At 49.7% G+C, this 24,453-nt stretch overlaps 1 protein-coding gene across 1 annotated transcript in view; it reads left to right on the forward strand.

Annotated features, from left to right (window-relative positions):
* DHX37 (DEAH-box helicase 37) overlaps positions 1–24,453 on the forward strand; it is a 520,920-nt gene that overhangs the window by 133,782 nt on the left and 362,685 nt on the right. Inside the window, exon 11 of the mRNA XM_069215377.1 lies at positions 3,060–3,174. Coding sequence (XP_069071478.1) covers positions 3,060–3,174 — 115 coding nt within the window. The remainder of the gene's footprint in view (positions 1–3,059; positions 3,175–24,453) is intronic.

Genomic DNA, 24,453 nt, shown 5'->3' on the forward strand with positions numbered 1-24,453 from the left:
ATGCCCAGACATCACACGGCTCCTTTCCAAAGAGAGTGGGTTTACTGGCATCTTCCTCTGATGCCCAGACATCACACTGCTCCTTTCCAAAGAGAGTTGGTTTACTGCCATCTTCCTCTGACACCCAGACATCACACGGCTCCATTCCAAAGTGAGTAGTTTACTGCCATCTTCCTCTGATGCCCAGACATCACATGGCTACATTCCAGAGAGAGTGGGTTTACTGGCATCTTCCTCTGATGCCCAGACATCACACTGCTCCATTCCATAGAGAGTGGGTTTACTGGCATCTTCCTCTGATGCCCAGACATCACACCGCTCCATTCCATAGAGAGTGGGTTTACTGGCATCTTCCTCTGACGCCCAGACATCACACTGCTCCATTCCATAGAGAGTGGGTTTACTGGCATCTTCCTCTGATGCCCAGACATCACACCGCTCCATTCCATAGAGAGTGGGTTTACTGGCATCTTCCTCTGACGCCCAGACATCACACTGCTCCATTCCATAGAGAGTGGGTTTACTGGCATCTTCCTCTGATGCCCAGACATCACACTGCTCCTTTCCAAAGAGAGTGGGTTTACTGGCATCTTCCTCTGATGCCCAGACATCACACCGCTCCATTCCATAGAGAGTGGGTTTACTGGCATCTTCCTCTGACGCCCAGACATCACACCGCTCCATTCCATAGAGAGTGGGTTTACTGGCATCTTCCTCTGATGCCCAGACATCACACTGCTCCTTTCCCAAGAGAGTTGGTTTACTGGCATCTTCCTCTGATGCCCAGACATCACACTGCTCCTTTCCAAAGAGAGTGGGTTTACTGGCATCTTCCTCTGATGCCCAGACATCACACTGCTCCTGTCCAAAGAGAGTGGGTTTACTGGCATCTTCCTCTGACGCCCAGACATCACACTTCTCCTTTCCAAAGAGAGTTGGTTTACTGGCATCTTCCTCTGACGCCCAGACATCACACCGCTCCATTCCATAGAGAGTGGGTTACTGGCATCTTCCTCTGATGCCCAGACATCACACTGCTCCATTCCAAAGAGAGTGGGTTTACTGGCATCTTCCTCTGATGCCCAGACATCACACCGCTCCATTCCAAAGGGAGTGGGTTTACTGGCATCTTCCTCTGATGCCCAGACATCACACTGCTCCTTTCCAAAGAGAGTGGGTTTACTGGCATCTTCCTCTGATGCCCAGACATCACACTGCTCCTGTCCAAAGAGAGTGGGTTTACTGGCATCTTCCTCTGATGCCCAGACATCACATGGCTACATTCCAGAGAGAGTGGGTTTACTGGCATCTTCCTCTGACGCCCAGACATCACACTGCTCCTGTCCAAAGAGAGTGGGTTTACTGGCATCTTCCTCTGATGCCCAGACATCACACTGCTCCTTTCCAAAGAGAGTTGGTTTACTGGCATCTTCCTCTGATGCCCAGACATCACACTGCTCCTTTCCAAAGAGAGTGGGTTTACTGGCATCTTCCTCTGACGCCCAGACATCACACCGCTCCATTCCATAGAGAGTGGGTTTACTGGCATCTTCCTCTGACGCCCAGATATCACACTGCTCCATTCCAAAGGGAATTGGTGTACTGGCATCTTCCTCTGATGCCCAGACATCCCACTGCTCCATTCCATAGAGAGTGGGTTTACTGGCATCTTCCTCTGATGCCCAGACATCACACTGCTCCTTTCCAAAGAGAGTGGGTTTACTGGTATCTTCCTCTGACGCCCAGACATCACACCGCTCCATTCCATAGAGAGTGGGGTTTCTGGCATCTTCCTCTGATGCCCAGACATCACGCTGCTCCTTTCCAAAGAGAGTGGGTTTACTGGCATCTTCCTCTGACGCCCAGACATCACACGGCTCCCTTCCAAAGAGAGTGGGTTTACTGGCATCCTACTGTGACGCCCAGACATCACACGGCTCCATTCCAAAGTGAGTAGTTTACTGCCATCTTCCTCTGATGCGCAGACATCACACGGCTCCATTCCAAAGTGAGTAGTTTACTGGCATCTTCCTCTGATGCGCAGACATCACACGGCTCCATTCCAAAGAGAGTGGGTTTACTGGCATCTTCCTCTGACGCCCAGACATCACACGGCTCCTTTCCAAAGAGAGTGGGTTTACTGGCATCTTCCTCTGACGCCCAGACATCACACGGCTCCTTTCCAAAGAGAGTGGGGTTTACTGGCATCTTCCTCTGACTCCCAGACATCACACTGCTCCTTTCCAGAGAGAGTGGGTTTACTGGCATCTTCCTCTGATGCCCAGACATCACACTGCTCCTTTCCAAAGAGAGTTGGTTTACTGGCATCTTCCTCTGATGCCCAGACATCACACGGCTCCATTCCAAAGAGAGTGGGTTTACTGGCATCTTCCTCTGATGCCCAGACATCACATGGCTCCTTTCCAAAGAGAGTGGGGTTTCTGGCATCTTCCTCTGACTCCCAGACATCACACTGCTCCTTTCCAGAGAGAGTGGCTTTACTGGCATCTTATTATGGGGCCCAGACCAAACCACACACTGCTTCTCCGCTAACCGATGTTGCTCACTGGTGCAACGCAGACCGCTCACGAGGTCAAGTTGCAGCCTGATTCACCACACACAGAGTGGGTTTGCAGACATGTTGCTGCCAAGCATGGGACAGACATACAGGTTACTCCACCATGCAGGTTCACAGAACCTCATATCGGACCAGCGAGCACGTTAACAGACCTCACATCAGACAGCAATGCATGGGTTGTAGTGCGGATTTCTTTGCCACACTTTGAGTGAGGCCACAACCACTTTGTTGCCATGTGTGAGCCAGAATCACAAGTTGCTTGCAGGCCCAGCGGCTGGCTTGTCCCTTAATAAAATATATTCAGCCAGCTACCTATTCTGTACGTTAATGATAGCCTCAAACCATGCTGTGTCCTTCAGTAACAACAGCAGTGTCTGGTGGCAGCAGATAGATTCTTCTGTTACGAAAGCTTGATAGTGACTCGGGTTCTTTGCTTGATCTCCTTAAATGTGATTTGTTTAACACATCTTTTTCTTCACAGATTGATGCACGACAGTTCCCTGTTACAGTCCATTTTAACAAGAGAACCCCGCTTGAAGACTATGCAGGAGAATGTTTTCGGAAGGTTTGCAAAATCCATCGAATGTTACCTCCAGGTTAGAGTTTTTAAATTTGTTTCGGGAGCGTGAATCATTTTCAAAGTGCAGGCTTGGGTACGATTCTGGCACTATTGTAGATTGAACAACTGGGGCCAAAGGGCCTTGCTTCCACTGTAATTTAAGCTCTTTCATGGTAGTATGTCTTTCTCCGCGTGGGATCGTTCCTTGGAACATGCAGAGATTTCAGCTAGAACAAGCATTGCTTCTGCTTCAAGCCCCAGGAACAGTCAAAGCCTTCAGCATACACAAACACATCCACTTTCTCCTGGATCAGTACACGCATCACCACCTTCTCCCTGAATAGTCATTGCCTTCTCCTGAGCAAAGCAGAAGAGGTCCCCTCTCCTGGAATGTACATGTGGCACCTCATTGCAGGAACAAGCACAGCCCTTGTCCTGGATCACGCACAGCCTCCTCCTCCTGGAACAAGCGTTACCCTTTCTCTGTCAGCAGGCACGGCCTCCCCCGGGAACGGGCACAGCCTCCTTCAAGTAGGCATGACCTACTGATTCTGAAGCAGCCAGAGCTGCCTCCATCTGGGTGAAGCAAAGCATGCGTCAGTAAGAGGCACAACCTCTTTCCCCTGGAACCCGCACTGCATCCGTCTCCTGGAACAAACATAACCTACTTCGGGTGGACAAGGCACAGTATGCTCCCCGCAACGTGCATGGCGCCCTTCTTCAGTAGCAACAGCACTTGAAAGGAGCAGAACGTGCTCCTAAAACAGGCTTGGCATTTGTCTCCTGGAGGAGGTAAACCTCACCCCTAGGGCACTAGTGGTTTCTTCCACCAGAAGGCACCTTTCCTCCTCACAGTTGCACTTGTGTGGTTGAATTAACGCTTTGTTTGCAGAGTTTTGCTACCCCTAAAATGGTTGTTTGTGAATAATATTTTCTGGGTTTTATTTTCTGCTGACTTATCTTAAAATGTTGATTCACCATTTAACACACTGGTTCAGGAGACAATCCCTGCTCTGCCACAAATTCCTTAAAGTCCACCAGTTGGGAGATGGCCCAAACCTGGGCACAAAGGGGGGTGGGGGGGGTTTGAATTGGCACACATCTCTCCCAGTTAGACACCCTTGTTTTACCCTTGCTGTTGAAGGCTGATTCTGTCTGAGCCAGAGTCCCAAAGACGATCCACAGAGGAGTTCCTCAAATGAGGTCAACTTGCAGTCAGCGAGGACATCGTGATGGACTATTGCAGTAAGACAATGCAGGCATCTGCCTGCAAATAATGCATCCCGTTCTAGCGGCCCCAGATTTAGACACAGTTATAGGGTAGAGCACATTCTCTGACTTGCCTCACCTACCGTCTGTGTAAAGCTCAGGTTCTTGTGCATATTCTGGTCATATACCAGAACATAACACCATGTACGGATGACTTTGAAAGTACATCTTAACATGTGATGTATATACTATCATGTACAAGTCTGTACACAATCCTGGAAAGCAATGTGCATCATTGTGTTCACGTGTGTGAGCACAGAAACAGAAGACTAAAAACTCTGCAGTGAGACAGAGACTGTGAGCGAGCTAGAGACTGCAGGTAATAACTTCAGACGGCTTTTTGTGACCACAGGACAAGAGCATCTGTGCTTTCTTCATCCCATGGATGAGCCTTGTGTTATGGAATTAACGTAGTGTGTCAAAGTTAGTACAAAGGATCGGTGGCAGATCTGCGGCTGGAAGGGCAGTTACTGTTGAAGGAAAGCCAAAGAATTGCACCTTTACCAACCCCACACCACGCACAGCCTTCCCCTGGCCTGTTCCTTGCCTTCGGCTGTGTGCAGCATGAGGTTGGGCGCAACGCCTGGGCCCTGCGCCCGGCCTCCTACACGCGCCCTACCTCCCGCGTCATACGGCCTTCTGGCATGCCTCTAGTGCGGTTGGTCTTGCAGATCCTTGCCACATTCAGGCAGAGTTATTGAGTGTCAGAGTCGCAACACCAAAATATAAAAAGTGTGCCTATTGACTTTATCAGGGGGGTGAGCATACCCAATATATATAAAGCACACCTGTTATCTTTATAAAAAAAAAATCACCAATATTTTAATGAAATGTTTATTTCAGTAGCTCACACAATGTAACGGTTAATACCAGTGATTATAAAAATGTTTAATAAAGTATTAATTTATAAAAATAAAGTCAACATGGCTGGGACTTTTCCTTTTAACATAGTTTTTATAATTACATTTTGTGGGTTGAAAAATGTAAAACGAAAGACGTAGACATATTTGTTTCCTTCAAAAATAAATCCAACATGTCTCTCAGTCTTTCTTTTAATGTTTTTCAGCCGACTCAACGCAGTCACAAAAACGAGCAAAAGATGGCCTCGCACTCCTGCTGAAGAGAATACAGCTCCAGCTAGGAGCGCTTTTGACAAATAGAGTAACTTCTCCTCAGGTCATGGATTTAATGGCTCAGGAGACCTACTTGTTTTTTATTTTTACTGTTGCTGGGGGGCTGCAGCACTCCCTACATTTAAAAAGTAAATGGTTGGTGGTACCCCTGCCACCTCTAGGGACATCACCAAGCTAAATAAAATATGTAACTATGCCTTGCAGGGCATTACGTAGTGCTCTTTCAAGGACCAGAAAATAATAAATGAGAGGCTGCTGATTTATTATTCACTTTTTAAAAAAAACAAAATACTGTTGTGGGTGTCCCGGTGCCCACCTGGGACACTTGCATTATAAATTTTGTTATGGGGCTGTGAGTGGATCCCCAGGTCGCCCTCGGCCCTAGTTGGCTCGCGATTTCTTAAGTGCTCCTGGTCAGGCGGGAGTAAACTGGAGTTCCCCGGCTGGAAGAGTGTGGGTAGGGTATGCACCCGATGTCCTGGGCTGGGATCTACAGTGTCCTGGGCTGGGGGGAACAGGACAGGGAACCTGTTCGTATCCAGGTTCTGGGTAGGGGGCCCCTGGGGTTGATATTGGCATTGGGACAGGGCTCGCAGGCCCTTCCTCTTTTTAAATAAATTCAGCCCCAGAGTATGGGTCCCCAGGGGCCTGGGCTGGCTTGGGAAGGTGGTGTTGTGGGCCCCCTCCCCTTTTATCATAATTCCGCCACAGGGGATGGGGTCCAAGCCTGTGTAGGCTCTTGGAGGGGTGTGCATGGCCCTTCCCCTTTTAAAGTAATTTCAGCCCCTGTGAATGGAGCTCTTTGGGACTACTGTAAGGCTCGGGAAGGGAGGGTGCAGGCACCTTGACGGAAATCGGCCTGGTGAGAGGGGGGCATGCTCCCGTCCCCAAAATATATATGTTCGATGGCATGTGTAGCTGCAGATACACATGCTGTGCACATCCCGCCATCTGGTGTTGGGCTCGGAGTGTTACAAGTTGTTTTTCTTCGAAGAAGTCTTTTTTCGAGTCACGAGAGCGAGGGACTCCTCCCATTTCGACTCCATTGCGCATGGGCGTCGACTCCATCTTAGATTGTTTTTTTTCCGCCATCGGGTTCGGACGTGTTCCTTTTTGCTCTGTGTTTCGGGTCGGAAAGTTAGTTAGAATCTCGGAAAAATCGTTGGTATTGTTTGCGTTCGGTATCGGGTTAGTTACAACAGATCGACACCGAATTAAGAAGAGCTCCGGTGGCCCTTCGGTTTTTTTTTCCATCCCCGTCGGGGCCTGGTCCGCCCGGCCACGTGTCTCTTCAAGGCTGATGGAACGGACCCCATTCCGCTTCTGTCCAAAATGCCATAACAAGTATCCATATGCAGATCAACATCTGGTCTGTAACTTGTGTTTGCCACCCGAACACAAGGAGGATACTTGTGAGGCCTGTCGAGCGTTTCGGTCCAGAAAAACACTCAGGGACCGAAGAGCAAGAAGACTGCAAATGGCGTCGGCGCCGACAGGACAAGTGCGTTTCGAGGAGGAGGAAGAAACATTCTCCACCCAAGAGTCGGACTCTGAGGAGATCGATCCCGAGGAAACGCCGAAAACCGTGAGTAAGACGTCGAAAAAAAGAACTCACGAGAAAAGCGCTAAAGCCCAGGGGACGCCACCGCCAACAGGCCATGGCTTAACCCGAAAAGTAGGTGACCGTTCATCGGCACCGAAAAAGGGCGAGCTGGTGTCGAAGTCATCCGACTCCGGTCGAGATACCGGCACACAGCAATCTCGGGCCCGAGATAGTGGCTCAGAGAAGATTCGGCACCGAGACAGCGGCACCGAAACGGGTCGGCACCGAGAGAGCACGACGCCGAAAATAAAAAAGGTTTAGTTGGAGCCGAAAAAAGCAGCCGAAAAGGTTTTGATACCGAAATATCCGGCCTCGGAACCGAAAACAAGTTCCTACACTGAGGAACAAGGACTGTCCACACAAATGAAGACACATAGATTTGGACAGGAATTACAAGCAATAGAGCCAGATCACACACAAAGACGGCTCTTTATTCAAAAAGATACAGGAAAGATCAGCACTCTTCCTCCAGTCAAAATGAAACGCAAGCTTGCATTCCAAGACAAAGACAAACAGCCACACGCAAAGGTGGCTAAACAAGTAACACCGCCACCATCCCCACATCACTCTCCACAACCATCACCGGTAGCCACTCCACCAATGATGCAATCCCCAACTCATACAGGAATGAGTCAAGATGACCCTGACACATGGGACCTGTAGGAAGTTGGCTCTGTATGTGCTATTTCAAAGTAAGGAATAGCATGCACAGAGTCCAAGGGTTCCCCTTAGAGGTAAGATAGTGGCAAAAAGAGATAATACTAATGCTCTATTTTGTGGTAGTGTGGTCGAGCAGTAGGCTTATCCAAGGAGTAGTGTTAAGCATTTGTTGTACATACACATAGGCAATAAATGAGGTACACACACTCAGAGACAAATCCAGCCAATAGGTTTTTATATAGAAAAATATATTTTCTTAGTTTATTTTAAGAACCACCGGTTCAAATTCTACATGTAATATCTCATTCGAAAGGTATTGCAGGTAAGTACTTTAGGAACTTCAAATCATCAAAATTGCATGTATACTTTTCACGTTATTCACAAATAGCTGTTTTAAAAGTGGACACTTAGTGCAATTTTCACAGTTCCTAGGGGAGGTAAGTATTTGTTAGGTTAACCAGGTAAGTAAGACACTTACAGGGCTTAGTTCTTGGTCCAAGGTAGCCCACCGTTGGGGGTTCAGAGCAACCCCAAAGTCACCACACCAGCAGCTCAGGGCCGGTCAGGTGCAGAGTTCAAAGTGGTGCCCAAAACACATAGGCTAGAATGGAGAGAAGGGGGTGCCCCGGTTCCGGTCTGCTTGCAGGTAAGTACCCGCGTCTTCGGAGGGCAGACCAGGGGGGTTTTGTAGGGCACCGGGGGGGACACAAGTCCACACAGAAATTTCACCCTCAGCAGCGCGGGGGCGGCCGGGTGCAGTGTAGAAACCAGCGTCGGGTTCGCAATGTTAGTCTATGAGGGATCTCGGGATCTCTTCAGCGCTGCAGGCAGGCAAGGGGGGGGTTCCTCGGGGAAACCTCCACTTGGGCAAGGGAGAGGGACTCCTGGGGGTCACTCCTCCAGTGAAAGTCCGGTCCTTCAGGTCCTGGGGGCTGCGGGTGTAGGGTCTCTCCCAGGTGTCGGGACTTAGGATTCAAAGAGTCGCGGTCAGGGGAAGCCTCGGGATTCCCTCTGCAGGCGGCGCTGTGGGGGCTCAGGGGGGACAGGTTTTTGTACTCACAGTCTTAGAGTAGTCCTGGGGTCCCTCCTGAGGTGTTGGATCGCCACCAGCCGAGTCGGGGTCGCCGGGTGCAGTGTTGCAAGTCTCACGCTTCTTGCGGGGAGCTTGCAGGGATCTTTAAAGCTGCTGGAAACAAAGTTGCAGCTTTTCTTGGAGCAGGTCCGCTGTCCTCGGGAGTTTCTTGTCTTTTCGAAGCAGGGGCAGTCCTCAGAGGATGTCGAGGTCGCTGGTCCCTTTGGAAGGCGTCGCTGGAGCAGGATCTTTGGAAGGCAGGAGACAGGCCGGTGAGTTTCTGGAGCCAAGGCAGTTGTCGTCTTCTGGTCTTCCGCTGCAGGGGTTTTCAGCTAGGCAGTCCTTCTTCTTGTAGTTGCAGGAATCTAATTTTCTAGGGTTCAGGGTAGCCCTTAAATACTAAATTTAAGGGGGTGTTTAGGTCTGGGGGGTTAGTAGCCAATGGCTACTAGCCCTGAGGGTGGGTACACCCTCTTTGTGCCTCCTCCCAAGGGGAGGGGGTCACAATCCTAACCCTATTGGGGGAATCCTCCATCTGCAAGATGGAGGATCTCTAAAAGTCAGAGTCACCTCAGCTCAGGACACCTTAGGGGCTGTCCTGACTGGCCAGTGACTCCTCCTTGTTTTTCTCATTATTTTCTCCGGCCTTGCCGCCAAAAGTGGGGCCTGGCCGGAGGGGGCGGGCAACTCCACTAGCTGGAGTGTCCTGCTGGGTTGGCACAAAGGAGGTGAGCCTTTGAGGCTCACCGCCATGTGTGACAATTCCTGCCTGGGGGAGGTGTTAGCATCTCCACCCAGTGCAGGCTTTGTTACTGGCCTCAGAGTGACAAAGGCACTCTCCCCATGGGGCCAGCAACATGTCTCGGTTTGCGGCAGGCTGCTAAAACTAGTCAGCCTACACAGATAGTCGGTTAAGTTTCAGGGGGCACCTCTAAGGTGCCCTCTGGGATGTATTTTACAATAAAATGTACACTGGCATCAGTGTGCATTTATTGTGCTGAGAAGTTTGATACCAAACTTCCCAGTTTTCAGTGTAGCCATTATGGTGCTGTGGAGTTCGTGTTTGACAGACTCCCAGACCATATACTCTTATGGCTACCCTGCACTTACAATGTCTAAGGTTTTGTTTAGACACTGTAGGGGTACCATGCTCATGCACTGGTACCCTCACCTATGGTATAGTGCACCCTGCCTTAGGGCTGTAAGGCCTGCTAGAGGGGTGGCTTACCTATACTGCATAGGCAGTGAGAGGCTGGCATGGCACCCTGAGGGGAGTGCCATGTCGACTTACTCGTTTTGTCCTCACTAGCACACACAAGCTGGCAAGCAGTGTGTCTGTGCTGAGTGAGAGGTCTCCAGGGTGGCATAAGACATGCTGCAGCCCTTAGAGACCTTCCTGGGCATCAGGGCCCTTGGTACTAGAAGTACCAGTTACAAGGGACTTATCTGGATGCCAGGGTCTGCCAATTGTGGATACAAAAGTACAGGTTAGGGAAAGAACACTGGTGCTGGGGCCTGGTTAGCAGGCCTCAGCACACTTTCAATTGTAAACATAGCATCAGCAAAGGCAAAAAGTCAGGGGGCAACCATGCCAAGGAGGCATTTCCTTACACAACCCCCCCCCCAAACGAAAGAGGATGAGACTAACCTTTCCCAAGAGAGTCTTCATTTTCTAAGTGGAAGAACCTGGAAAGGCCATCTGCATTGGCATGGGCAGTCCCAGGTCTGTGTTCCACTATAAAGTCTATTCCCTGTAGGGAGATGGACCACCTCAACAGTTTAGGATTTTCACCTTTCATTTGCATCAGCCATTTGAGAGGTCTGTGGTCAGTTTGAACTAGGAAGTGAGTCCCAAAGAGGTATGGTCTCAGCTTCTTCAGGGACCAAACCACAGCAAAGGCCTCCCTCTCAATGGCACTCCAACGCTGCTCCCTGGGGAGTAACCTCCTGCTAATGAAAGCAACAGGCTGGTCAAGGCCATCATCATTTGTTTGGGACAAAACTGCCCCTATCCCATGTTCAGAGGCATCAGTCTGCACAATGAACTGCTTAGAATAATCTGGAGCTTTGAGAACTGGTGCTGAGCACATTGCTTGTTTCAGGGTGTCAAAGGCCTGTTGGCATTCCACAGTCCAGTTCACTTTCTTGGGCATTTTCTTGGAGGTGAGTTCAGTGAGGGCTGTCACAATGGATCCATATCCCTTCACAAACCTCCTGTAATACCCAGTCAAGCCAAGGAATGCCCTGACTTGAGTCTGGGTTTTTGGAGCTACCCAGTCCAGAATAGTCTGGATCTTGGGTTGGAGTGGCTGAACTTGGCCTCCACCTACGAGGTGTCCCAAGTAAACCACAGTTCCCTGCCCTATCTGGCATTTGGATGCCTTGATAGAGAGGCCTGCAGATTGCAGAGCCTTCAAAACCTTCTTCAGGTGGACCAGGTGATCCTGCCAGGTGGAGCTAAAGACAGCAATATCATCAAGATAAGCTGTGCTAAAGGACTCCAAGCCAGCAAGGACTTGATTCACCAACCTTTGGAAGGTGGCAGGGGCATTCTTTAAACCAAAGGGCATAACAGTAAACTGATAATGCCCATCAGGTGTGGAGAATGCTGTTTTCTCTTTTGCTCCAGGTGCCATTTTTATTTGCCAGTACCCTGCTGTCAAGTCAAAGGTACTTAAGAATTTGGCAGCACCTAATTTATCTATGAGCTCATCAGCTCTTGGAATTGGATGAGCATCTGTCTTGGTGACCGAATTGAGCCCTCTGTAGTCCACACAAAACCTCATCTCTTTCTTTCCATCTTTGGTGTGCGGTTTGGGGACTAAGACCACTGGGCTGGCCCAGGGGCTGTCAGAGCGCTCAATTACTCCCAATTCCAGCATCTTGTGGACTTCCACCTTGATGCTTTCCTTAACATGGTCAGATTGTCTAAAGATTTTGTTCTTGACAGGCATGCTGTCTCCTGTGTCCACATCATGGGTACACAGGTGTGTCTGACCAGGGGTTAAGGAGAAGAGTTCAGGAAACTGTTGTAGGACTCTCCTACAATCAGCTTGCTGTTGGCCAGAGAGGGTGTCTGAGTAGATCACTCCATCTACTGTGCCATCTTTTGGGTCTGATGACAGAAGATCAGGGAGAGGTTCACTCTCTGCCTCCTGATCCTCATCTGTTACCATCAACAGATTGACATCAGCCCTGTCGTGGAAGAGCTTAAGGCGGTTTACATGGATCACCCTCTTGGGGCTCCTGCTTGTGCCCAGGTCCACCAGGTAGGTGACCTGACTCTTCCTTTCTAGTACTGGGTAAGGGCCACTCCATTTGTCCTGGAGTGCCCTGGGAGCCACAGGCTCCAGAACCCAGACTTTCTGCCCTGGTTGGAACTCAACCAGTGCAGCCTTTTGGTCATACCAAAACTTCTGGAGCTGTTGGCTGGCCTCAAGGTTTTTGGTTGCCTTTTCCATGTACTCTGCCATTCTAGAGCGAAGGCCAAGTACATAGTCCACTATGTCCTGTTTAGGCTCATGGAGAGGTCTCTCCCAGCCTTCTTTAACAAGGGCAAGTGGTCCCCTTACAGGATGACCAAACAGAAGTTCAAAGGGTGAGAATCCTACTCCCTTCTGTGGCACCTCTCTGTAAGCGAAAAGCAGACATGGCAAGAGGACATCCCATCTCCTTTTGAGCTTTTCTGGGAGCCCCATGATCATGCCTTTTAATGTCTTGTTGAATCTCTCAACCAAGCCATTAGTTTGTGGATGGTATGGTGTAGTAAATTTATAAGTCACTCCACACTCATTCCACATGTGCTTTAGGTATGCTGACATGAAGTTGGTACCTCTGTCAGACACCACCTCCTTAGGGAAACCCACTCTGGTAAAGATACCAATGAGGGCCTTGGCTACTGCAGGGGCAGTAGTCGACCTAAGGGGGATAGCTTCAGGATACCTGGTAGCATGATCCACTACTACCAGGATATACATATTTCCTGAGGCTGTGGGAGGTTCCAGTGGACCAACTATGTCCACACCCACTCTTTCAAAGGGAACCCCCACCACTGGAAGTGGAATGAGGGGGGCCTTTGGATGTCCACCTGTCTTACCACTGGCTTGACAGGTGGGGCAGGAGAGGCAAAACTCCTTAACCATGTTGGACATATTGGGCCAGTAGAAGTGGTTGACTAACCTCTCCCACGTCTTGGTTTGTCCCAAATGTCCAGCAAGGGGAATGTCATGGGCCAATGTTAGGATGAACTTCCTGAACAGCTGAGGCACTACCACTCTCCTAGTGGCACCAGGTTTGGGGTCTCTGGCCTCAGTGTACAGGAGTCCATCTTCCCAATAGACCCTATGCGTTCCATTTTTCTTGCCTTTGGACTCTTCAGCAGCTTGCTGCCTAAGGCCTTCAAGAGAGGGGCAGGTTTCTTGTCCCTTACACAGCTCCTCCCTTGAGGGTCCCCCTGGGCCTAAGAGCTCAACCTGATAAGGTTCAAGCTCCAAAGGCCCAGTTCCCTCAGAGGGCAGAACTTCTTCCTGAGAAGAGAGGTTCCCTTTCTTTTGCTGTGTTGTAGTTGGTTTCCCAACTGACTTTCCTGTTCTCTTGGTAGGCTGGGCCATTCTTCCAGACTCCAGCTCTACTTGTTCACCCTGTGCCTTGCATTGTGCTCTTGTTTTCACACACACCAGTTCAGGGATACCCAGCATTGCTGCATGGGTTTTTAGTTCTACCTCAGCCCATGCTGAGGACTCCAGGTCATTTCCAAGCAGACAGTCCACTGGGATATTTGAGGAGACCACCACCTGTTTCAGGCCATTGACCCCTCCCCATTCTAAAGTAACCATTGCCATGGGATGTACTTTTCTCTGATTGTCAGCGTTGGTGACTGTGTAAGTTTTTCCAGTCAGGTATTGGCCAGGGGAAACCAGTTTCTCTGTCACCATGGTGACACTGGCACCTGTATCCCTCAGGCCCTCTATTCTAGTCCCATTAATTAAGAGTTGCTGTCTGTATTTTTGCATGTTAGGCGGCCAGACAGCTAGTGTGGCTAAATCCACCCCACCCTCAGAAACTAGAATAGCTTCAGTGTGGACCCTGATTTGCTCTGGGCACACTGTTGATCCCACTTGGAGACTAGCCATACCAGTGTTACCTGGATGGGAGTTTGGAGTGGAACCTTTCTTGGGACAGGCCTTGTCTCCAGTTTGGTGTCCATGCTGTTTACAGCTATGACACCAGGCCTTTTTGGGATCAAAGTTTTTACCCTTGTACCCATTGTTTTGTGAAGAGGCTCTGGGCCCACCCTCCTGTGCAGGTTTTTGGGGGCCTGTAGAAGACTCTTTACTATTTTTAGTTTTGGTTGTCTCATCACCCTTCCCCTGGGGAGTCTTTGTGACCCCTTTCTTTTGGTCACCCCCTGTTGAAGTCTTGGACACCCTTGTCTTGACCCAATGGTCCGCCTTCTTTCCCAATTCTTGGGGAGAAATTGGTCCTAGGTCTACCAGATGCTGATGCAGTTTATCATTGAAACAATTACTTAACAGGTGTTCTTTCACAAATAAATTGTACAGCCCATCATAATTACTTACACCACTGCCTTGAATCCAACCATCTAGTGTTTTCACTGAGTAGTCAACAAAGTCAACCCAGGTCTGGCTCGAGGATTTTTGAGCCCCTCTGAACCTAATCCTGTACTCCTCAGTGGAGAATCCAAAGCCCTCAATCAGGGTACCCTTCATGAGGTCATAAGATTCTGCATCTTTTCCAGAGAGTGTGAGGAGTCTATCCCTACACTTTCCAGTGAACATTTCCCAAAGGAGAGCACCCCAGTGAGATCTGTTCACTTTTCTGGTTACACAAGCCCTCTCAAAAGCTGTGAACCATTTGGTGATGTCATCACCATCTTCATATTTTGTCACAATCCCTTTGGGGATTTTTAACATGTCAGGAGAATCTCTGACCCTATTTATATTGCTGCCACCATTGATGGGTCCTAGGCCCATCTCTTGTCTTTCCCTTTCTATGGCTAGGAGCTGTCTCTCTAAAGCCAATCTTTTGGCCATCCTGGCTAACAGGAGGTCATCTTCACTGAGAGCATCCTCAGTGATTTCAGAAATGTGGGACCCTCCTGTGAGGGACTCACTATTTCTGACTAACACAGTTGGAGACAGGACTTGAGGGGTCCTGTTCTCCCTATTTAGGACTGGAGGAGGGACATTGGCCTCCAAGTCACTAATTTCTTCCTCTGTGAGGTCATCATCAGAGGGGTTGGCTTTTTCAAACTCTGCCAACAGCTCCTGGAGCTGAATTTTGGTAGGTCTGGGGCCAATGGTTATTTTTTTGATATTACAGAGAGACCTTAGCTCCCTCATCTTAAGATGGAGGTAAGGTGTGGTGTCGAGTTCCACCACATTCATCTCTGTATCAGACATTATTTTGCTAAGAGTTGGAAGACTTTTTAAAGAATCTAAAACTGTTTCTAGAATCTAATTTCAAACTTTTAACAAACTTTTAAACTCTAAAAGACAATGCTAAACAGGGACTTAACACACAAGGCCCTAGCAGGACTTTTAAGAATTTAGAAAAATTTCAAATTGCAAAAATCAATTTCTAATGACAATTTTGGAATTTGTCGTGTGATCAGGTATTGGCTGAGTAGTCCAGCAAATGCAAAGTCTTGTACCCCACCGCTGATCCACCAATGTAGGAAGTTGGCTCTGTATGTGCTATTTCAAAGTAAGGAATAGCATGCACAGAGTCCAAGGGTTCCCCTTAGAGGTAAGATAGTGGCAAAAAGAGATAATACTAATGCTCTATTTTGTGGTAGTGTGGTCGAGCAGTAGGCTTATCCAAGGAGTAGTGTTAAGCATTTGTTGTACATACACATAGGCAATAAATGAGGTACACACACTCAGAGACAAATTCAACCAATAGGTTTTTATATAGAAAAATATCTTTTCTTAGTTTATTTTAAGAACCACCGGTTCAAATTCTACATGTAATATCTCATTCGAAAGGTATTGCAGGTAAGTACTTTAGGAACTTCAAATCATCAAAATTGCATGTATACTTTTCACGTTATTCACAAATAGCTGTTTTAAAAGTGGACACTTAGTGCAATTTTCACAGTTCCTAGGGGAGGTAAGTATTTGTTAGGTTAACCAGGTAAGTAAGACACTTACAGGGCTTAGTTCTTGGTCCAAGGTAGCCCACCGTTGGGGGTTCAGAGCAACCCCAAAGTCACCACACCAGCAGCTCAGGGCCGGTCAGGTGCAGAGTTCAAAGTGGTGCCCAAAACACATAGGCTAGAATGGAGAGAAGGGGGTGCCCCGGTTCCGGTCTGCTTGCAGGTAAGTACCCGCGTCTTCGGAGGGCAGACCAGGGGGGTTTTGTAGGGCACCGGGGGGGACACAAGTCCACACAGAAATTTCACCCTCAGCAGCGCGGGGGCGGCCGGGTGCAGTGTAGAAACCAGCGTCGGGTTCGCAATGTTAGTCTATGAGGGATCTCGGGATCTCTTCAGCGCTGCAGGCAGGCAAGGGGGGGGTTCCTCGGGGAAACCTCCACTTGGGCAAGGGAGAGGGACTCCTGGGGGTCACTCCTCCAGTGAAAGTCCGGTCCTTCAGGTCCTGGGGGCTGCGGGTGCAGGGTCTCTCCCAGGTGTCGGGACTTAGGATTCAAAGAGTCGCGGTCAGGGGAAGCCTCGGGATTCCCTCTGCAGGCGGCGCTGTGGGGGCTCAGGGGGGACAGGTTTTTGTACTCACAGTCTTAGAGTAGTCCTGGGGTCCCTCCTGAGGTGTTGGATCGCCACCAGCCGAGTCGGGGTCGCCGGGTGCAGTGTTGCAAGTCTCACGCTTCTTGCGGGGAGCTTGCAGGGATCTTTAAAGCTGCTGGAAACAAAGTTGCAGCTTTTCTTGGAGCAGGTCCGCTGTCCTCGGGAGTTTCTTGTCTTTTCGAAGCAGGGGCAGTCCTCAGAGGATGTCGAGGTCGCTGGTCCCTTTGGAAGGCGTCGCTGGAGCAGGATCTTTGGAAGGCAGGAGACAGGCCGGTGAGTTTCTGGAGCCAAGGCAGTTGTCGTCTTCTGGTCTTCCGCTGCAGGGGTTTTCAGCTAGGCAGTCCTTCTTCTTGTAGTTGCAGGAATCTAATTTTCTAGGGTTCAGGGTAGCCCTTAAATACTAAATTTAAGGGCGTGTTTAGGTCTGGGGGGTTAGTAGCCAATGGCTACTAGCCCTGAGGGTGGGTACACCCTCTTTGTGCCTCCTCCCAAGGGGAGGGGGTCACAATCCTAACCCTATTGGGGGAATCCTCCATCTGCAAGATGGAGGATCTCTAAAAGTCAGAGTCACCTCAGCTCAGGACACCTTAGGGGCTGTCCTGACTGGCCAGTGACTCCTCCTTGTTTTTCTCATTATTTTCTCCGGCCTTGCCGCCAAAAGTGGGGCCTGGCCGGAGGGGGCGGGCAACTCCACTAGCTGGAGTGTCCTGCTGGGTTGGCACAAAGGAGGTGAGCCTTTGAGGCTCACCGCCAGGTGTGACAATTCCTGCCTGGGGGAGGTGTTAGCATCTCCACCCAGTGCAGGCTTTGTTACTGGCCTCAGAGTGACAAAGGCACTCTCCCCATGGGGCCAGCAACATGTCTCGAGTGTGGCAGGCTGCTAAAACTAGTCAGCCTACACAGATAGTCGGTTAAGTTTCAGGGGGCACCTCTAAGGTGCCCTCTGGGATGTATTTTACAATAAAATGTACACTGGCATCAGTGTGCATTTATTGTGCTGAGAAGTTTGATACCAAACTTCCCAGTTTTCAGTGTAGCCATTATGGTGCTGTGGAGTTCGTGTTTGACAGACTCCCAGACCATATACTCTTATGGCTACCCTGCACTTACAATGTCTAAGGTTTTGTTTAGACACTGTAGGGGTACCATGCTCATGCACTGGTACCCTCACCTATGGTATAGTGCACCCTGCCTTAGGGCTGTAAGGCCTGCTAGAGGGGTGGCTTACCTATACTGCATAGGCAGTGAGAGGCTGGCATGGCACCCTGAGGGGAGTGCCATGTCGACTTACTCGTTTTGTCCTCACTAGCACACACAAGCTGGCAAGCAGTGTGTCTGTGCTGAGTGAGAGGTCTCCAGGGTGGCATAAGACATGCTGCAGCCCTTAGAGACCTTCCTGGGCATCAGGGCCCTTGGTACTAGAAGTACCAGTTACAAGGGACTTATCTGGATGCCAGGGTCTGCCAATTGTGGATACAAAAGTACAGGTTAGGGAAAGAACACTGGTGCTGGGGCCTGGTTAGCAGGCCTCAGCACACTTTCAATTGTAAACATAGCATCAGCAAAGGCAAAAAGTCAGGGGGCAACCATGCCAAGGAGGCATTTCCTTACAGGACCTTTATGACGCACCAGTGTCAGATAATAGTCCAGAATGCTATCCAGCTAAACCATTGCCACCAGAGGATAGTACAGGCTACGCACAGGTGGTGTCAAGAGCAGCGGCATTTCATAATGTCAGCCTTCATTCAGAGCCCATTGAAGACGACTTACTTTTTAATAAATTGTCGTCCACACACATCCAATATCAGAGTCTTCCTATGCTACCCGGAATGCTAAAACACTCCAAACAAGTGTTTGAGGAGCCTGTTACAGGGAGAGCCATTACTCCAAGAGTAGATAAAAAATATAAACCGCCACCAACAGACCCAGTGTACATTACACAACAGCTAACACCAGACTCTGTTGTAGTTGGAGCAGCGCGCAAAAGAGCCAACTCTCATACTTCAGGAGATGCACCACCTCCAGATAAAGAAAGTCGAAAATTCGATGCTGCAGGCAAAAGGGTGGCGACACAGGCAGCAAACCAGTGGCGTATTGCAAATTCTCAAGCTTTGCTAGCCAGATATGATAGGGCCCATTGGGATGAGATGCAACACCTTATTGAACATTTACCCAAGGAGTTCCAAAAAAGAGCGCAGCAAGTAGTAGTAGAAGAAGGACAGGGTATCTCCAATAATCAGATACGGTCAGCAATGGATGCTGCAGACACAGCTGGTAGAACTGTCAACACAGCAGTAACAATAAGGAGACATGCATGGCTGCGTACATCAGGATTTAAACCAGAGATACAGCAAGCTGTGCTGAATATGCCATTCAACGGACAGCAGTTGTTTGGGCCGGAGGTGGACACTGTGATCGAAAAACTTAAGAAAGACACTGACCCGGCCAAAGCCATGGGCGCACTCTACTCCCCACAGATACCGGTCGAGATACCGGCACAGAGCACACTTGACCCCGAGACACCGGGTCAGAGCAGACTCTACCCCGAGACACCGGGTCAGAGCAATCTCGGCACCGAGAGAGCGGCACCGAACCAAGTCGGCACCGAGAAATCTGTACGCCGAAGAGCAAAAAAGTGTCATCGGAACCGAAAAAGGCAGCCCAAAAGGTTTCGATACCGAAACATCCGGCCTCGGAACCGAAATCAAGTTCCTACACAGAGGAACACAAGGCCTGTCCTCACAAATGAAAACACATAGATTTGGACAGGAACTGGAGACAATGGAGCCAGACTACACCCAAAGAAGGCTCCACATCCAAAAGGAAACGGGGATGATCAGCACTCTCCCTCCGATTAGAATGAAACGCAAACTTGCTTTCCAAGAAAAAGACAAGCAGTGTAGGAAGTTGGCTCTGTATGTGCTATTTCAAAGTAAGGAATAGCATGCACAGAGTCCAAGGGTTCCCCTTAGAGGTAAAATAGTGGTAAAAAGAGAATACTAATGCTCTATTTTGTGGTAGTGTGGTCGAGCAGTAGGCTTATCCAAGGAGTAGTGTTAAGCATTTGTTGTACATACACATAGACAATAAATGAGGTACACACACTCAGAGACAAATCCAGCCAATAGGTTTTGTTATAGAAAAATATCTTTTCTTAGTTTATTTTAAGAACCACAGGTTCAAATTTAACATGTAATATCTTGTTTGAAAGGTATTGCAGGTAAGTACATTAGGAACTTTGAATCATTTCAATTGCATGTATACTTTTCAAGTTATTGACAAATAGCTGTTTTAAAAGTGGATACAGTGCAATTTTCACAGTTCCTGGGGGAGGTAAGTTTTTGTTAGTTTTACCAGGTAAGTAAGACACTTACAGGGTTCAGTTCTTGGTCCAAGGTAGCCCACCGTTGGGGGTTCAGAGCAACCCCAAAGTCACCACACCAGCAGCTCAGGGCCGGTCAGGTGCAGAGTTCAAAGTGGTGCCCAAAACGCATAGGCTAGAATGGAGAGAAGGGGGTGCCCCGGTTCCGGTCTGCTTGCAGGTAAGTACCCGCGTCTTCGGAGGGCAGACCAGGGGGGTTTTGTAGGGCACCGGGGGGGACACAAGCCCACACAGAAATTTCACCCTCAGCAGCGCGGGGGCGGCCGGGTGCAGTGTAGAAACAAGCGTCGGGTTCGCAATGTTAGTCTATGAGAGATCAACGGATCTCTTCAGCGCTGCAGGCAGACAAGGGGGGGCTTCCTCGGGGAAACCTCCACTTGGGCAAGGGAGAGGGACTCCTGGGGGTCACTTCTCCAGTGAAAGTCCGGTCCTTCAGGTCCTGGGGGCTGCGGGTGCAGGGTCCTTTCCAGGCGTCGGGACTTAGGTTTCAGAGAGTCGCGGTCAGGGGAAGCCTCGGGATTCCCTCTGCAGGCGGCGCTGTGGGGGCTCAGGGGGGACAGGTTTTGGTACTCACAGTCGGAGAGTAGTCCGGGGGTCCTCCCTGAGGTGTTGGTTCTCCACCAGCCGAGTCGGGGTCGCCGGGTGCAGTGTTGCAAGTCTCACGCTTCTTGCGGGGAGATTGCAGGGTCTTTAAAGCTGCTCCTCGAAACAAAGTTGCAGTCTTTTTGGAGCAGGTCCGCTGTCCTCGGGAGTTTCTTGTCTTTTTCGAAGCAGGGCAGTCCTCAGAGGATTCAGAGGTTGCTGGTCCCTTGGAAGGCGTCGTTGGAGCAGAGTTCTTTGGAAGGCAGGAGACAGGCCGGTGAGTTTCTGGAGCCAAGGCAGTTGTCGTCTTCTGGTCTTCCTCTGCAGGGGTTTTCAGCTAGGCAGTCCTTCTTGTAGTTTGCAGGAATCTAATTTTCTAGGGTTCAGGGTAGCCCTTAAATACTAAATTTAAGGGCGTGTTTAGGTCTGGGGGGTTAGTAGCCAATGGCTACTAGCCCTGAGGGTGGGTACACCCTCTTTGTGCCTCCTCCCAAGGGGAGGGGGTCACAATCCTAACCCTATTGGGGGAATCCTCCATCTGCAAGATGGAGGATTTCTAAAAGTTAGAGTCACCTCAGCTCAGGACACCTTAGGGGCTGTCCTGACTGGCCAGTGACTCCTCCTTGTTGCTTTCTTTGTTCCCTCCAGCCTTGCCGCCAAAAGTGGGGGCCGTGGCCGGAGGGGGCGGGCAACTCCACTAAGCTGGAGTGCCCTGCTGGGCTGTGACAAAGGGGTGAGCCTTTGAGGCTCACCGCCAGGTGTTACAGCTCCTGCCTGGGGGAGGTGTTAGCATCTCCACCCAGTGCAGGCTTTGTTACTGGCCTCAGAGTGACAAAGGCACTCTCCCCATGGGGCCAGCAACATGTCTCTAGTGTGGCAGGCTGCTGGAACCAGTCAGCCTACACAGATAGTTGGTTAAGTTTCAGGGGGCACCTCTAAGGTGCCCTCTGTGGTGTATTTTACAATAAAATGTACACTGGCATCAGTGTGCATTTATTGTGCTGAGAAGTTTGATACCAAACTTCCCAGTTTTCAGTGTAGCCATTATGGTGCTGTGGAGTTCGTGTAAAACAGACTCCCAGACCATATACTCTTATGGCTACCCTGCACTTACAATGTCTAAGGTTTTGTTTAGACACTGTAGGGGCACAGTGCTCATGCACTGGTACCCTCACCTATGGTATAGTGCACCCTGCCTTAGGCCTGTAAGGCCTGCTAGAGGGGTGTCTTACCTATACTGCATAGGCAGTGAGAGGCTGGCATGGCACCCTGAGGGGAGTGCCATGTCGACTTACTCGTTTTGTCCTCACTAGCACACACAAGCTGGCAAGCAGTGTGTCTGTGCTGAGTGAGAGGTCTCCAGGGTGGCATAAGACATGCTGCAGCCCTTAGAAACCTTCCTTGGCATCAGGGCCCTTGGTACTAGAAGTACCAGTTACAAGGGACTTATCTGAATGTCAGGGTGTGCCAATTGTGGATACAATGGTACATTTTAGGTGAAGGAACACTGGTGCTGGGGCCTGGTTAGCAGGGTCCCAGCACACTTGTCAGTCAAGTCAGCATCAGTATCAGGCAAAAAGTGGGGGGTAACTGCAACAGGGAGCCATTTCTTTTCACAAGCCCCCCCCAGCCCACAGGCCAGGAGACTCAGCCAAAGCTGGGAGAGTCTTCCTAGTCTGTCAGGCGAGGAAGAGTAGAGGAAATAGGCTGGTTTGTTGCAGGGCCTACTCTGCCTTACATCCTCCTGTTCAGGTCATTCCCTCTGGGGAACTGACCCACTTCCACAGTGATAGGACCTAGTCTGAACTGCCTCTTGTCTGTGCTTTTTATGTCTTCACCCATTCTCTCTATTTTGGGGTTAGAGGTATCCACCTCTGCTAATCTTATCTTAGCCAGGGTCACCCCTAGCTTACCCAAAGAGGTTACCCAGAGCTGGAGTAACCCCACCATGACCAACAGGGTCAGGGGGCCTAACTTGCTATTTGGCATGGGGTCAGACCACCATGCCAAGGATAGTGCAGCCATAAAGGCTAACACCCAGCAGAGGCCACTGACAGCTATCAGTGCCCAGAACCACACCTTTAGCTCTTCACCTACAAGGGAAGGGGCTAAGTTACAGGCTTCTTTGGGTTCAGGGTGCCTGTCTGCTGTATTAGAGTGGGGGGTTACCACATCTTGTAGTAAACACCCCTCTTCCACTCTTTCTTCTGTTAGCTGAGGAGCCACCCACTCAGGCTTAACAGTTGCCTGACTAGCCAGGACTTCTTGTGGGTCAGGTTGGACTTTATCAGAGCCACTTTTGGAGTTCTCCCCTACTGGAGCAGAATCTCCTTGGCTTGCTGGAACCTTGGCTAAAGGTTGTCCATCTTTCCTACTCTGTTTCCTTTTCTTTTTCTTCTGGGGCCTACTTGCATTTACTGCAGAGGCAGGCACTCCAGAATCCTTGGGAGAGGACTGGCACTGGACCAGTTCCTCTCTTGGGCTCTGACTAACCTCTGTGTAGTCATTTCCAAGGAGACAATCAAGGGGGAGGTCTGTACTGACTACCACCCTTCTCCAGCTAAAAGTCCCACCCACTTCTATGGGCACAAAAGCCACAGGCCTATCAGTGACCCTGTCTGGGCTAACTCTTACTCTGGCCATCTCACCTGGGATGTACTGGTTTGAGAACACCAGCCTGTCATGCACAATAGTGTGACTGGCACAAGTGTCTCTCAGGGCAGTGGCTGGGATTCCATTCACCAGTAGGTGGTGGAAGTGTCTACTTCCCTCTGGAATCTCCAACTCACCTGTTGGGCCCTTTTTCCAGTTGAAGGCTATGAAGACCTCCTCATCTGAGGAGTCATCCCCAATGGCTACACTGGTCACCCCTGGGAGTTTGCTAGGGGGTTTGTTTTTGGGACAAGAAGTGTCCTTGGTGTGGTGCCCTGTCTGTTTACAGTTATGGCACCATGCCTTAGTGGCATCCCAGCTCTTACCCTGGTACCCACCTTTGTTTTGGGTTGTGTCTCTGGGCCCACCCACCTGGTCTGGTTTTTGGGGGCCTACAGGGGACTCTTTTTCTTTGTTTCTAGTGTCACCCACTTTCTCCTGGGGAGGTTTTGTAACCCCTTTCTTTTGGTCACCCCCAGTGGAAGTTTTGGTTACCCTAGTCTTGACCCAGTGGTCTGCCTTCTTTCCCAATTCTTGGGGAGAAATTGGACCTAGGTCTACCAGATACTGATGCAACTTTTCATTGAAGCAGTTACTTAAAATGTGTTCTTTCATAAACAAATTATAAAGCCCAACATAGTCATACACTTCATTTCCAGTTACCCAACCATCCAGTGTTTTCACTGAGTAGTCAACATAATCAACCCAGGTCTGGCTCGAGGATTTTTGAGCCCCCCTGAATCTAATTCTATACTCCTCAGTGGAGAATCCAAAGCCCTCAATCAGGGTACCCTTCATGAGGTCATAAGATTCTGCATCTTTTCCAGAGAGTGTGAGGAGTCTATCCCTACACTTTCCTGTGAACATTTCCCAAAGGAGAGCACCCCAGTGAGATCTGTTCACTTTTCTGGTTACACAAGCCCTCTCAAAAGCTGTGAACCATTTGGTGATGTCATCACCATCTTCATATTTAGTTACAATCCCTTTAGGGATTTTCAACATGTCAGGAGAATCTCTGACCCTATTTATGTTGCTGCCACCATTGATGGGTCCTAGGCCCATCTCTTGTCTTTCCCTCTCTATGGCTAGGATCTGTCTTTCCAAAGCCAATCTTTTGGCCATCCTGGCTAACTGGATGTCCTCCTCACTGGAGTTATCCTCAGTGATCTCAGAGGTGTTGGTCTCTCCTGTGAGGGAA

Source organism: Pleurodeles waltl, chromosome 11 (assembly GCF_031143425.1).
Source record: "Pleurodeles waltl isolate 20211129_DDA chromosome 11, aPleWal1.hap1.20221129, whole genome shotgun sequence".
Lineage (NCBI taxonomy): Eukaryota > Metazoa > Chordata > Amphibia > Caudata > Salamandridae > Pleurodeles > Pleurodeles waltl.